The following is a 16406-nucleotide window of genomic DNA, read 5'->3' as shown; positions in this document are numbered from 1 at the left end:
GCTTGAAATAAGTCAAAATCTGTCAGCATTGATGCAGGCACATTTGTGAAAAACAAAACGCTATTTAACCTTTCTTTATTTGTACTGGCAACAACAAAATACTTAAAAAAAAATACAACACATGAAACTGAACAAAAGTGTAGTGTTCTTTTTGCCATAGTTACAAAAGTGATATTTACAATTTTCACAACAAAAGTAGTTTGACAAACATGAGGGTCAAAGCACTGCATGCAGGCATCATTACTGACATCAAACGTAATGCCTTTGTTTTGCTTCACATGTTAGACACCACGTTACCATTACATGGAAACTTGAACTGCGGTGCAAGTCAGCTAGCACTCTGTATCCTTCGGGGTCTAACTAAGTCCACCCACAGCACATACAAAACAGACAGTACTCATGCCTTAGATCATGTTTTAACTTATCTATGACCTAAGTCACCATGCCTATAATGACATCACAGGTTCCTCAGAGAACAATGAAAGAAAGGAAAAAAACCCTGGCACTGAGGAAATGTCTTTCCTGAAAGGTTATACAGAATCGTAGCAGGACTTTATGTACAGCTCCTGGTCTACCTATAAACACAGCATTACTTTTATCATCCCTGTTCTACCATGTTCTCTGAGTGAATCAAGACCAGGATTTGTCATGAGAATACAGACATGTCTCCTACTGGTACAGAACATGAAACCTCCAGGTGGGAAAGCACTTTAGCTAAACTGAGATTCACTCGTTAAAATGAGGATCGGTGAAAGTAAATCTTTGGTAGGTTACTCCAAAAAAATACAACTACATAACATCAACTGTCCTAGTGAAAAAGGCACTTTAAATAGTCAACCTCATTTTCCACTGCAAATTATGTAAACAGTACATACGAAAAAAGGCACATACTGTGCATCAAGTATCCCAGGATTCAAGTTAGAGGTATCAGACAAGTGATTCGAAGTCTCTCCAACAAAGTGGATGTACACTGTATGACATATATACATGGTAATCACAATACTGCTGAAGTGAATGTCTGCACGAGTCTGACGGGTTGAGGAAGGTCCAGTTGTGCTTTGAACGACAAATCTGCTTGCAGAGCGGCCAATGCACAGCTTAAGTCTTTCAAATTTTCACAGCCCTTGGTTGTTTTCTCTTGATGAGACCACATCAGCATAGGTAGTTCCCAGATGTAATAAGAAGGCTAGCAAAGCGTTGTGGTCCTGTGTCTACTTGTATCACAATGGCCAGAAAGCCTGACCGAAGCCTCTCAGATTCTTTGCCTGATGACAAACAGCAATGAAGCTGTTCACCTTTTTTGGAATCTGAAATCTCAGCCTTTTCCTGTACTTGACCGCTACACACCCTCTAAAGTCTCTGCAGGGACTCTCTACGGTGCCAGCCAACACAGGGGAGTGAGAGCGTGAGTGAGAGAGAGAGAGAGAGAAAACGCTCTCTACCAGTCTCAATAGCAGTCCTCATCCTCACTCTTGTCAAAGTCCGGAACCACTTGGTCTGCAGAGTGCCTGGAGCTAGGGTGCTGATTGGAGATGACTGTGGTGCTACAGTGCAGCCAAGGGTGCAGCAGAATATCTGGGGCCTCCAGCCGCTCTGTGGGCAACTTCCTCAGCATACAGCACACCAGAGATTTGGCCCTGGGGGACAGAGTCTCAGGGATGGTGAAAGCACCTCTGCGGATTTTGCTGAACAGCGCTGCAGGCTCCACATCCTGGAAGGGGTAGCGTCCCACCAGCATGGTGTAAAGAACCACTCCCAGGCTCCAAATATCTGCTGCCTTCCCTGAGTATGAGTGGCGCGAATTCAAGATCTCTGGGCCAACATAGGCTGGGCAGCCATGCTTGTCTGTGAGAGAGTCGTCATCTCCATTGAGAAGACAGGAGTCTTCCAGGTTCTGCAAGACCAGCTTTGTTCTGTGGAGACAAAAGAAAGATTCTCTTAGTTTGCGCTTTTTCATTCTTTTGTATCTGTGTTATAGCTAGTCGGAAGAATCCATCTTCAATAGGATATCCTTACACTGTTACATACTTGCACAGTTATTACCATGACTAAAAACTCTCAAACACAAACGCTAACAGTGACTGGAAGCTAGTAACTGTCAAGGAAAGCTATTTCATAAGGCCACCTGTGTTCATTCATTGTTAGCAATGTCAGCAGCAGTGACTGACCCATTCCCTTAAACTGACCTTTGTGCATCAGCAAAGACGAACTTGCGCAACTTGAGGTCTCTGAGAACGACACCATTTTCGTGACAGTGTGCGACTGCTGATGCCATCTGCCTGAAGAGACGCACAGCCTCGTCCTCTTGTAACCTCTTACAGGTGCGCACATATGAGTGCATGTCGCCATAGTTGCGCTCGAAGAATACATACACATTATGCTCCCCCATAATCACCTCAGATATCTTACAGATGTTGTCATGAGGCAGCAATCGGGTGTAAGGAGCAATGAGGTCATGGTACTTCCTCATAGAAAACACCTACAAATGGAAACACAAACAAACTTGATTATAGATCTGCAAAAAAGGACAAAGGCTATCATTAGGCCATTACTCTTCTTGTGCATGTGAGTCATGTGAAGAACAATAATAACCTGCAGATATGACCTAATCATGGTTGCATGTGGTAGGCCAAAAGCAGGCACTACACCTTATCTGAGGAAAAGTACACTGCTAAAGACGCAGTGATTACCTTTTTATATCCAAACATCAGTAACAGGCACAAGTATAGCATTTGCTAGCAAGCCTCTCTGGTATCATATCGCAGGACAACAAGCTTACCTTACAGGTATATTCCTGCTCGGTGACACGGTGGACAGCTCTGTAAGTTTGTGTGCCCTCTATGGCCTCCAACAGAACATAGGGCCCAATGGAGGACACACGGTGGTTCTCTGGGCCTGCATGCTCTGAGCTCTGGGTCAGGGGCCGAAGGCAGGGGGCCAGGCCAGGGGAGGGGGGCTGGCTCAACCTACGGCGCTTACACTTCAGCGTCTCTGTGCTGTGGGAGTCCTCGCAGTCTACTCGCTTCAGTCGCAGAGGCAGCGTGGGTGTTGTGAGATTCACGCTCATCTATTGGGAGAGAGGGAAGGTCAGGGTGAGGAATGAAGGTCATAACCTTGCAAGTGCATGAGTGAGCATATTTTCTGTCTCCTGCACAGTGGTTCCAGGAGTTGTGCAATATTTGTTCTCGCAGGTCTAGCTGGCAACAGTGAGACTAATGTGGCAGCGTGGATCTAGAAGGCAACGCTGATTCACATCCGCTGCTCCATCAAAGGAGCTAAATATGAGCCACCGAAACGCCTGAGTGATGATCACCACTGCTTCATGCAAGCAGACTGTTACTCAAGTTACTGTCCGCCGCTTTCGAAAGCCAGTGAGTGAGTCACTCTCTCTCGCGCGAGCGCGCACACACACACACCGGGTTATTACACATTCAAGCGCGCGTCATAAAGTGACGTAGTGCAGTCTCGTTTTTCCACTTGCCGATGCCTATTCGCAGATTTTACACATATTCCATCCATATAAGTACATGTGTATTTTTCTAAAAAAGCAGCATCGTGTGAAATGTAAGCTTAAAAAGAAAAAAAAGAGAGAGAACCTGACAAAACCATCGCTTTGAGAAAGTCGAAACAACACTGTTATCACAGGGGTGAGGAGTGGCTGAGGAAAGAGTTGCACCATCACTTTTCCCTCTAAAGTTTAACCCGGACTATTTCACAATTAAGGCTATAATTTCTGAGGGAAAACAGCTAATCGGAAACGGACACGTATACAGCAGAGAGGGCTGTTTGAAAGCTAAATTAGGAGTAACGCTACTCTTAATGTGCTGGTGCGTTGGGAGCGAACACGTACAGTTTGACTCACCTCGCTCTCAGACAAAGGAACTCGCTCCTCTCCAAAACAGAACAATGGTAACTCCAGTCAACACGAGCTGAAGGCTGATTTAGCTTTGTGAACCCATGTCCAGCTTGAGAGAAGAAACCCTCGAATGAAAAGTATACTTGAAGGTACACGGAGTTTAGATCATGTATGGAAGGAAGTTGGGCAGAAACTCTTCGCCAGGCTGAAGTAGAACTGCCACGAGTCAGTCTGACTTTGACGAGGCGCCCGTTCTTGACAGTAGTCTAATTAGGCTAAATTACAATTCCGCTTGCCGAAGTACCAAACCAGCTCGTGTTGATGTGAATATGAATGGGCCTCTGGGTTCTCCTTGGTTGCAGTCTTTAGTTCTCTTCATCCGCTGTATGCCAGATAACAGTCCGTCCTGAAGTCGGAGAGACACCGGCGAGCGCTAATGTTGTCGGCACGAAGCTCTTTGTTCCTTATTCCCGCTGAATGAACGATGTTGCGCACAATTTCTTTCTCGGTTTCCACAGGGTGTGCAGTCCTCGGCGGGGAAAAATAAAGTGAAGCTCTTTCACAAACAGATGAAAGCAATTAAGCTCGAACCGAATATATTGAATTTGGCTAACGAAAAAAAAACAAGTTGTCAAAAAAAGTTCTCCTAGCAGAAGCGGAGGACTCGTCGGATTACGAGCAATGAGTGAATGCTCGGTGGATTTTTGTTTGGTCGGTGTGTCGGTTCCCTTCAAACGGGAACAAGGATCCCTTTATAAGATAGATTACAGATCAGACGTGTGGCCCCTCCGCCTGACCGTCCGACTGTGAGATCTCTATTTAGTCGGAGACTCCTATTATGCTCCTCTACATTACCACTCGACTGCCTTCGATGATGCTGTCTTTAGCCCGATTGCAACATCTAAGCTCCGCCTCCTGCGTCTGACGACATCGAGAGTTATTATTTTTCCTCCACCCGCATTCCGACAGATCCCGCCTCCCTGCACTATGATTGGCTAAGAGTTCACACTCGCAGAAATCCGTCGAATCGACGCAGGAGGAGCAACACTGCGAGTCAATCCCAGCGCGGCAGCTGGATCTGCCGAAATACGGGTGGGGAAAAACACGCATCTGTTGAAGTTTTTGCATAGCGAGCAAACAAACAGCGTACCAGGAAAGGAGCTGTTTGCAAAGATAGCGTCCGTGCTGGACATGTCCGAATGAGCCGTAACAGTGCGCCAAAGAGCTTAAGTCCACTCCGCATTTCGCATTTCACTGCGTTTGTAGCTGTTTACTGCATAAAAGCAAGTATTTTAGACCTCTGCTCCAAACGACCAGTGTTAAACAGCTTGCAAGTATTATTTTGAGATAGGTGCGCAGCGAGATGAAAGTAACCTCGTACTTCATGCGACTTGCTTTTTATAACAAACTTTATTGAGGAATATTATTTCAATACAAACACATTTTCAGATACAGGATACAAAAATACACACACACACAAAAATACTCCACTCATAGCACTGAGCAATGCCGCACCCCTTTTATGACTCGACGCCAATATAGGAGTTGCACCATTGTTGCACTGTTTATAACGAAGTCGTTCAGGTAGCCTACATAATGTTGCTTATGGTTTCTGAGGAAAGTGATACATATGGATAGGATAAGTTTATTATGTTTATAAGTTTGTTATGTTTATTCAAACAAGAAGTACTTTCACATTTTATCGGTATATCTTATTTTTCCCTAATGTTAAACTCAGCATATATATATATATATATAGGACACTGATTGACAATCAATTTCACATGCTGTTGTGCAAATGGAATAGACAACAGGTGGAAATTATTGGCAATTAGCAAGACACACTCAATAAAGGAGTGGTTCTGCAGGTGGGGACCACAGAACACTTCTCAGTACCTTTCTGCTTTCTGGCTGATGTTTTGGTCACTTTTGAATGTTGGTGGTGCTTTCACACTCGTGGTAGCATGAGACGGACTCTACAACCCACACAAGTGGCTCAGGTAGTGCAGCTCATCCAGGATGGCACATTAATGCGAGCTGTGGCAAGAAGGTTTGCTGTGTCTGTCAGCGTAGTGTCCAGAGGCTGGAGGCACTACCAGGAGACAGGCCAGTACACCAGGAGATGTGGAGGAGGCTGTAGGAGTGCAACAACCCAGCAGCAGGACCGCTACCTCCACCTTTGTGCAAGGAGGAACAGGAGGAGCACTGCCAGAGCCCTGCAAAATGACCTCCAGCAGGCCACAAATGTGCATGTGTCTGCACAAACGGTTAGAAACCGACTCCATGAGGATGGTATGAGGGCCCGACGTCCCCAGATGGGGGTTGTGCTCACAGGCCAACACTGTGCAGGACGCTTGGCATTTGCCAGAGAACACCAGGATTGGTGCTCTTCACAGATGAAAGCAGGTTGAGCAGATGTGACAGAGTCTGGAGACGCCGTGGAGAGCGATCTGCTGCCTGCAACATCCTTCAGCATTACCGGTTTGGCAGTGGGTCAGTAATGGTGTGGGGTGGCATTTCTTTGGAGGGCCGCACAGCCCTCCATGTGCTCGCCAGAGGTAGCCTGACTGCCATTAGGTACCGAGATGAGATCCTCAGACCCCTTGTGAGACCATATGCTGGTGCGGTTGGCCCTGGGTTCCTCCTAATGCAGGACAATGCTAGACCTCATGTGGCTGGAGTGTGTCAGCAGTTCCTGCAAGATGAAGGCATTGAAGCTATGGACTGGCCCGCCCGTTCCCCAGACCTGAATCCGATTGAGCACATCTGGGACATCATGTCTCGCTCCATCCACCAATGCCACGTTGCACCACAGACTGGGAGGAGATCCCTCAGGAGACCATCCGCCACCTCATCAGGAGCATGCCCAGGCATTGTAGGGAGGTCATACAGGCATGTGGAGGCTACACACAATACTGAGCCTCATTTTGACTTGTTTTAAGGACATTACATCAAAGTTGGATCAGCCTGTAGTGTGTTTTTCCACTTTAATTTTGTGTGTGACTCCAAATCCAGGCCTCCGTTGGGTTAATAAATTTGATTTCCATTGATGATTTTTGTGTGATTTTGTTGTTGGCACATTCAACTTTGTACAGAACAAAGTATTCAATGAGAATATTTCATTCATCCAGATCTAGGATGTGTTATTTGAGTGTTCCCTTTATTTTTTTGAGCAGTGTGTGTATATATATATATATTATAATATTTCTGGAAAATGTGAAGAAAATACCATATTGAACTTTGTTCCCTGTAGAGGATGTGTAAATTTGTTTTCACTTTGAAAATGAACAAAACCAAATTTTATGTCTGTCCCTGTGTGTGTAAATCTAGCATTACTATCATGAATGTTTTTTCCATGTTTTCAGTAAAAATATTCACATTACTTGGATGGAAAAGAAAAAAACCCTTTATGCATATGTGTGGATTTGCACATCTCAGAATATGTACATATATACACTAGCATATTTTAATTTAATTTCACATTGTTTTTTTTACATTGTCATCACTGTTTCAGCATGATGTCACAGACTGTTTGTTGTCCCACTTAAATTTTTTGTTATGTGGCCAGATGGCACAGGTTTGACTGGCTTCAATGCAAGGCTCTTCAGCTTGCTGTAAGGCCTGGGTGAGTTAAACTGCAAGATGCTCTGCTGCTCAGCCCTCATGGTTTCAGGGTGAGTCAGAGGCTGTGTGCGTGAGTGTGTGGGTGACGGAGGCTTCCTGGGCTGTTCCACCATCAGAAGGCCTCTGAGTGGGAGAGCAACCGGCCGATCCTTAAAATGGAAACGTCTCAGCCGAGCAGTACATTTCAGCTTACAGGACAACACCTCCGAGTGTCTTCAGATCCACAAATAGCTAGACACATCAGTCCAGACCATTTTAGCACCTCAGCAGTCAGAGAACGCATTAGAGAGGTTGTTTATTGTTGTGGCATTTTTGCCTGTTATCAGCTGAGTCACAGCACTGGAGGATGACTCTGACATGGTGTGACTGAAGTCGTTAGTTGAATTCTTTTACAGTATCTCTCTGCCAGTTGGAGCTGAGAAGAAATGGACAGGATGAGCTGCGTTTCCCAGAAATCCTCTGGCTGTTGGTGGCTCAGAAATGGTTCTGAGAAAATGTCACACTTCCTGAGTTGAGACATCGTATCACCATGGGAACTGGCCATGTTCTCCACGAAAGGTTTCATACTGATGGAGGCTGATGAACATATTGGAGTCACATATTCACACTGACAGATGAAGTTCTTTTATACGATCCCTCACAGCACTTTTGAAAACAAAAGTTCATCAGTTGGGTTTAGACGTACGAGTCTAGAAAAATTAGAAAAATTCATTTTTGTAAAGAACATTTTGATTATGTTTAGATTTTTTAAGCTTTAAAAAGATTATTCACATTGGTACATCTGATGTACAAAAGTGATTCTTTAAAGAACACATTAATAGGTTCTTTATATAACCAAATGTAACCAGAAAACACCCTGGACAAGAAAAAAATCTTATTTGCTTATATTTACATTGAAAGCATGAATGTTTTGTTTTTTTCCTGGAAAATTGCTATTTTATAGATTTATTGTTTTGTTAGGGCAGCAACAATACAGCTGAGTGCAGAAGTTTCATTGCCCTTGAAATTACACATTCATATCCTCTACAGAGAACACACTTCTGCGCATTTTAATGTCAATATTCTGTTTACTTGCTGAAAAAGAAAGCATAAAATGTGGCCTGCACAAAAGCTTTGGCACATTTTGTATTTTATGCTTTATTTTTCCCCAATATGTTACATTAAGGGCGGCACGGTGGCGTGGTGGGTAGCGCTGGCGCCTCACAGCAAGGAAGGCCTGGGTTCGATTCCCCGGCCGGGCGACGGGGGTCCTCTCTGTGTGGAGTTTGCATGTTCTCCCCGTGTCTGTGTGGGGTTCTCCGGTTTCCTCCCACAGTCCAAAGACATGCAGTCAGGCCAATTGGACATGCTACATTGCCCCTGGGTGTGAGTGACTGTCTGTGTCTGTCTGTCTGCCCTGCGATGGACTGGCGACCTGTCCAGGGTGTATCCTGCCTTCCGCCCGAAGACTGCTGGGATAGGCTCCAGCACCCCCCCGTGACCCTGACGGAGAAGCGGCTTAGAAAATGGATGGATGGATGGATGGATGGATGGATGGATGGATGTTACATTAAGCAAAAATAAAACAGAAATTACATACAAAAATTAGCAGAAAACTGACACACATAAATTTGTTCCCTGTAGAATACGTGTTAACTTATTTGCACTTAGAAAATGAACAAAGCGTGTAATTTGACTGGGGTGTACTGTACGTGTTCTGTATCAGTTATCAGCTGAGGACAAAAATGGACCCTGGTCATAACAGGTAGTGGGGAGACGGAGAAGAAGAGATTTTGGGAGCACTGGAGAAAAGAATATCTTTTCAGGACATTTAAGGCAAAACAATTGGCCTCATATGCAAGGAAATGATTGCAATCTTTAAATAAATCCAACATTTGTCAACATTATCAAAGCACAATTTACATGTTTGTTGTGCATATACACACACTTTGTCTGGCCAAGACTTAAATTTGGGGCACTTCCTCCAAAGGACGTTTCTTTTTGGCATCTTCATTTCTAAGATTGCGTATAGTAACTAGAAAGACCAGGCTTGTTTTCTCGGTCAGACCTGTTTTGATAGTAGACGTGCTGTTCTTTAGCCACGCACAAATACACTCACAGTAATTAATTAGCCTAGTTTACAGAGCAGCCCTGGCTTATGTGTCTAAGTCTAATTGGATTAGCTATGCAGCTGTGCGATTGAGTGGGCTTTGTTTTAAGGTCACACATGTCTCATTGGCGACTGCCCACACCACTTCCGGCTGGCACTTGTGTCAGCAACAATACTGCCTGCTCAGATCCTGAGAAAGGGCAATATGAACTCTTTGCCCCAACAATAGTGCTCCCTGCTATTTATTACTCTTGTAACACTTTCTATGAAGCCCCCATTTATAAGTGATTGTAAATGCACTTATATCTATTTGTAGCTTTGTAGCAATGTTTTGTAAACCTATAAACTCTTAACAATGTTTGACATAAACATAATGTAATAAAAGTGTCACTATCCAGTAAAATAATTTTAAACAGAGAGTGACCTGTATAGAATTATAAAGCACCAATAACACTTATGAATAATTTGAAACACATTCTGAACATTTAAAGTGCTTCAAGTAAAGTGATATTTAAGCTATCATATAATGAATGAATGATAAGGTATTATAAACTTTACTTTTGTAATGTGAGGTGGTGACATTTAATATCATACCAGTTACAAAGGCATTGTTGCACTTTGTAAACTTTTCTTTCTGAATGTTTTCAAAATTCTGAAAAAAAGACTATACTAAACACAGCTATTTGTCCCACATATGACCCGAAAACATAGATGGCATCTAATTGACGTTGCAGGGCAGGAAGCTTTTCAGCTGACCCTCCAATAATAAAAGACACTGACACACATAAACAGTACAACATTAGTAAAGTTATTACGCTTACAAGCATTGGTAGCAAGCTACAGAGAGTTATAAGCAGGTTTGTAACTATTTATGAGTACGGGCTTTATAGAAAATGGTACCAATAACATTCTTAGCTGTGGTCCTACAGAACATGGGAGCCACCTCTGTTTTCTTTTTTCAAATGTAGACCAGAGAGGTTTCACTAACCTATCATTGTATCAAATCCAGTTTTGTGCCATATATAATTTTGGTATAAATGTATTATCCTTCCCACTTTGTTGCATGACAAGACAGATGTTTAAAGGGGACTTCCACTGATTTCCACTGATTTTTTTTTTTTAAATTGGTTCATTGTAAAGAAACTTACAGACTCTAATTTCTTTACAGTAGTGGTGATGAGAACCAGTGTCACAATGTGCACAATGCGAATGACCAGTGAAACTATATGTGTCTTGTGGGTTTTTATACTGTATGTAGTGATGACTTTTAAATTTAAGTAAATTTAAAGTAAATTCCCTGCATGTATCTGTCCGCCATGTAATCATTTTCTGTAGCTTTATTAAATGTTTTCACATCTGGTTCCTGTCATCTCAGCTTAATTCCTGTCATCATCTTACTTAATAAGTTTGTCTAAAACAGTGCATTTCACCTCAAACTACTGTTTACATCTTAACGATGCAGAATGCAGAAATGTTGAAAAAGTGGTGCACATAACGTGTAAGAGAATGATCTTTTACTTGCTTCTTGTGATTGATTGCTTTAATTTTTGGCCATTTTGAGTTTAATCAGCCAGTCCACTGTGGAGAGTAATAAGACTCTGGAAGCAGATTAAAGAAATACTGCAGCATTTTTTAACCTGAACTCAATTAGTCTTGTCTGGAGTTGCAAGACTACCACTTCTGTATTTAGTAAAAGAACAGAAAACTCTTTGACTTAAAACACAGCTGTATAAATGCCAATGGCCATGCGGACCATGCTGACGCTTTGTCTTCTATTACAGTTATGTTATGAGTTATCAGGAGGTTTGCTGTTGTTTTCAAAGTTGGAGATACAGATTTTATTGTGAGTGGTGGCAATAAGCTTTTTTAATCTAAAATATATTCTGCAGCCCCTGTACATTCTACTGCTGTTCATCTGAAGCAAAGCAGTGGTAGTTTACAGGTGCAAACTGAAACTGGCAGACCATTTCCACCCCATGAAACTTGTGTGTGTCGCTGTGATTACTATCAGTCCTGAGGGGAATGGGTGGGGTGGGTATGGTGGGGTGTGGGGGATATGAGGGCTATAGAAAGTTTCTTCTTGGGGTTTCGTCTTCTCCAATCAACATAACTGCACCTAATTACAAAGGAAGAAAAACATGGCCCACACTCTCAAAATTAATGGTTCTTTGAAGGCAATGCCATAGTAGAAACACATTTGTTTGCTTCCCTGAATATCCTACTGCATATATATATATATATATATATATATATATATATATATATATATATATATATATATGAGAATGAGAAACAGCTTTTCTACTCTTAAAGAACTTCCACATAATGCAATATTTTTTTTCTTCCCATAAAATTGCATACAAGCCCTGAACCATCTGGGAACTTTTACTGTTAAGAGTATCAATCTGCTTCTGTACATAATGTAAGCACAGGTTCAAGGAACTACTTCATGTTATTACTGATTGCTGAAAAAAAAACTTTTTGGCTGATGATGTCATGGTGCTCCTGCAAGTGTTGCGGTGGGGAAAACACAGAGAGACAGAAATAGAGAGAGTTAGCTATACAGTGGATTATTTCCTTATTCAGGCTCACCCTGGATCCTGTACTGTGTTTCTGAAAGATTGTGAAAGCCTGAATTCCACAGCAGCGACCAGCGTTCTGCATAAACAAGTTAGTCAGAGCTTTTTTCCCCTCTTTTTTTCTTTCACTGTACTTACTGACAGTCTCGTGCTTCCATTCCAGGTCTTTGAAATGTGTCTCAAAAGACATCTTGGGACTTTGCCAGACTTTTTCAAAGACCACTTAAACAGTTAAGAGAATGCCATCTCCATATAGATTTTGATCTAAGTGTCTGAATGTGTGTATCAGTGCCTGCAATGTAGACAACCTTTTGATTTCAATGAAAAAAAGAACAAACAAGCCATTTTTAGTGTTGCAATACTATATAATGTAATTTTATCCTTTATATTGCATACATTGCAGAGCTTTGTAAAAATACTCATCTCTGCCATTTTTCCAGTCTTCCACTGATCTAATTCATTCCACTTTAGAGAGTGTTGCCATTAGCTTGCTTTTAAAGGCCCTCCACCCATCAAAGAGGGGATTGTAATCTTTTGAGATCACAGGTCTGGGGAGGTAAGTCTATTCATTAGCAGTATTTAACCAGTTTTATGCGTTAATGGGCTTGACAAAGGCTGCTGCTTTATTATTAGAGTTGTGTATTCCCTCCCTAATGGTTCATTAATGGACAGACAAAGTAGGGGTTCCCTTTGACATGAAAGAGGTGCTCTCAAATAAGTGTTGACTAATTTGCATCTTTCACACTTGTTTTAATCAACATTGCCTTGTTCTGAATGTCTTCCAAAATCGTTTTCCAAATCTAACCAAAGGGTTTTTGTAGGTTCTTGATCATGTACAGCATGTGTCTATGTCATTCTAAACCACACATAATCATGTTTATATTTGACTGGTGTCTGTTTAAGGAGAGAACGACCATGTCTAAAGTTTTATTTAGCCTTTATAGTACACTATACACAGTCTATATTTACTTACACATCTGTGCTGTCATATCATATGTTTTGAGCACACTGGCTGGGAGATGTTCAGAAAAGCATCAACTTCCAGTGACTCCATCAACTTGGAGGAGTATATATAATCAGTGACTGGCTACATCAGCAAGTAGTCTCCAAACTCATCACTACCACCCCAACCAGAAGCCATGGATGACTGCAGAGGTGCTCATGCTGCTGAGAACCTGGTGACAAGGCTTTCAAGTTAGGGAATAAGGCAAGCCTCAAAATAGCTAGAGGCAAGCTTTCCCAGGCCATCATAGAGGCAACGCATGCCTACTCAAAGAAAATCCATGAACATTTTCAAGACATTACAGACACATGGCGCATGTGGCAGGGTATCCAGGCCATCATCAACTACAAGACACCTCCAACTGCTTGTGATGGTGATACCTACTTTCCAGATGCGCTAAATAACTTATATGCTCGGTTTGAAGCACAGAATGCAATGTAAAACCGCACCTCCTCCAAATGAACAGGTGCTGTGTCTGTCCACAGCTGATGTGCGGAGAACTCTACACAGAGTCAACCCACGAAAAGCCCCAGGATCTGACAGCTTATCGCACAAAGTGTTCAGAGAATGTACTGAACAGATGGCTGATGTTCCCATGGACGTATTCAACATCTCTCTGAGCGGTCGTTCCAACGTGCTTCAAGTCCACCATCATCATCCCTGTGCCAAAGAAGTCTCTAGTGTCCTGCTACAATGACTACTGTCCCATTGCACTCACTCCCATTCGAGAGGCTTGCTACGTGGCACATGAAAGACCAGCTTCCCTCACTGGACCCACTGCAATTTGCATATCGGCCAAACTGCTCAACAGATGACGTCATCTCCGCCACACTCCACCTCGCTCTCCCACCTGGACAATAAAGACGCCTATGTCAGAATGCTGTTCATAGACTTCAGCTCAGCATTCAATACCATCATCCCTCAGCAGCTGGTTGAAAAACTGAGCCTGCTGGGTCTGAACACCTTCCTCTGTAACTGGGTCCTGGATTTCCTGACTGAGAGACCTCAGTTAGTCAGGATAGGTAATAACGCCTACAGCACCACCATACTGAGCACTGGCGCCGCTCAGACTCACAACTGTACTGGAAAGTACAGCTTAATTCACATCATCAAGTTTGCTGATGACACGACTGTGGTAGGTCTGATCAGCAAGAATGATGCGTCAGCGTACGGAGAGGAGGTCCAGCACCTAACAGACTGGTGCAGAACCAACTGCAATTTCCCCCTGGGATCAATAAAGGAATCTGAACAACCTGTCTCTGAACAACCAGGAGATTGTTGCTGACTTCAGAATAGTGCAAGGTGTCCACCCCAAGTTCCTTGGTGTCCACATCACAGATAACCTCACCTGGTCCCTCAACATCAACCCTATAGCCAAGAGAGCCCAGCAGCACCTCTACTTCCTGTGGAGACTGAAGAAAGCTCATCTCCATTTCTCCCATCCTCACCATGTTCTACAGTGTGACTGTGGAGAGCTTCCTGAGCAGCTGCATCATCGCCTCGTTTGGGAATTGCACTGCCTCTGACCTCAAGACCATACAGCGTATAGTGAGGACAGCTGAGAAGAACATCGGGGTCTCTCTCCCCTCCATCATGGACATCTACACCACACGCTGTATTCGAAAAGCCACCAGCATTGTGGATGACCCCATGCATCCTTCACATGGACTTTTCTCACAGCTTCCATCTGGCAGAAGGTAACAGAGCATCTGTGACATCTTTGCCAGACTCTGCAACAGCTTTGTTCTGCAAGCACTCAGGTTTTTGAACTCACAATGACTGAACTGAAAGCCCCCCTTACACACACACACAACTGGAACTTGCTGCTAATACAGTGTTTATACTTTGTACCATGTAAATTGTATCTCAGGAACTGCTGTGCTCACGCATTCACAGATCACAGCATGTTAAATAATCTTTGCAACTTATTTCGCAATCATACCTCATGCTCAGAAATGAGTGTTGTGTCGGCACTGCACTGTCCTGTCTGTTTACTGTGTATAATGTCTGTTTAATTTATCGTATTTATTGTATTGTTTCTAGTCAAAATTTTTTTTCACACTTACATCTTCACATTGCACTTTGTACCGCTTATTCTGTTTCATGTTGCATTGTGTTCCTTGGAGGAATGTAATTTCACTCCCCTGTGTACTTGTACATAGATCGAATGACAATAAAACCCTCTTGACTTGACTTGAAAACTTTGCAACCATTTGAAAATACTAGCTGTTATTTGTATTGAAGATTGATTTCATATAAAGCACTTGCTTCATGATTCATGCATTCAGGATGAATGGACCAAAAGAGATGGTCCAAATATCTTGGAATAAACCCTTGTTACATTACCACACATTCACACACAAAATTATATGTTTTTTGTTCTGACAGAATCAATATGCATTTGAATGTCATTGTGATTATGCAAAGCTTCAGATCATTTTAAGCAGAATACATCAAAAGGCATTCTTCCACTGCACAAAGCACCTGAAGCTTTGGCACCAGAAAACTTGAATTATGTGTTTCCATTGGCTACCAGTACCAGAGGTTCAAGTTTTATGGTTTTTGGTACCTGCTCAAAATTGACAGGAGCAGATACTTGAGGGCATTCTGTTCTGTCTTTGTTAACCTTTGTAGCTGAATCCAACATTTAACAAACTCTTTACTGTTCCAGCAGAAGATAAAGTCACTAAGCATTATTAGATGACCTACATGTGCAGCACAATGTAAAGTAGAGTACAGAGGTAAGCTGGAAGTTTACTCAGTATCACTTTATTTTGTTTATGTCTTGATTGCTATTTGTAGACATTGTTGACCAGTGCTGTTGTCTGCAACTGGTCAATGACAACAGCACTGGTCAGTGATGTCTACAAATAGCAAATAGCTTTGTTTCAGCTATGCTCATCCAGGTGGTTACTTTTGTATGTACTATGGGTTTTGACAGATCTGGATAAAAGTGCATGTTCTTATTATGCTCCTTGGACGTTGAATAATCTGCAGAAAGATCTTAACATAGATACACTTATATCTATTTAAAAATATAAGTGCATCATGAAGAATTTAGTAAATGAGATGTGGTTGTTTTTCTTGAGAGGCTTGAGCGAGTTTAATTAGCTGTATTGTATTATACATCATGTTGTATATGTCATATTTTATGACATGTGTTGTATTTTAACAATCGAGCTTGATCTCTCTTGTAAAGTAGATTCTTTGATCTCAATGGCACTTCCTTGTAAAATAAAGGAAAAATAAAGATAA

The 16406-nt window shown here is 42.5% G+C and overlaps 1 protein-coding gene across 1 annotated transcript; it reads right to left on the bottom strand.

Moving 5' to 3' along the window:
* Window positions 1–42: 42 nt before the first annotated feature.
* Window positions 43–4747, bottom strand: trib3 (tribbles pseudokinase 3). The gene is made up of 4 exons (XM_017694670.2): window positions 3863–4747; window positions 2780–3067; window positions 2187–2479; window positions 43–1913 (listed from the first exon to the last, which is right to left on the bottom strand). Exons 2-4 carry the CDS (start codon window positions 3065–3067, stop codon window positions 1448–1450), a joined length of 1047 nt encoding a protein of 348 aa, XP_017550159.1. The 5' UTR covers window positions 3863–4747; the 3' UTR covers window positions 43–1447.
* Between the last annotated feature and the right edge of the window lie 11659 nt (window positions 4748–16406).

The sequence above is a fragment of the Pygocentrus nattereri genome, chromosome 21, assembly GCF_015220715.1.
Source record: "Pygocentrus nattereri isolate fPygNat1 chromosome 21, fPygNat1.pri, whole genome shotgun sequence".
NCBI classification, from domain to species: domain Eukaryota; kingdom Metazoa; phylum Chordata; class Actinopteri; order Characiformes; family Serrasalmidae; genus Pygocentrus; species Pygocentrus nattereri.
Note: the sequence above shows the minus strand (reverse complement) of the source record. Positions and strands in the feature narration are given on the sequence as shown.

Coding starts and splice junctions, on each gene's coding strand:
- trib3 (XM_017694670.2), bottom strand. CDS start 3,067: ATGAGCGTGAATCTCACAACACCCACGCTGCCTCTGCGACTGAAGCGA. Junction 2,480..2,779: donor AGCAGGAATATACCTGTAAG/GTAAGCTTGTTG, acceptor TTCCATTTGTAG/GTGTTTTCTATGAGGAAGTA. Junction 1,914..2,186: donor GTCTTTGCTGATGCACAAAG/GTCAGTTTAAGG, acceptor TTGTCTCCACAG/AACAAAGCTGGTCTTGCAGA.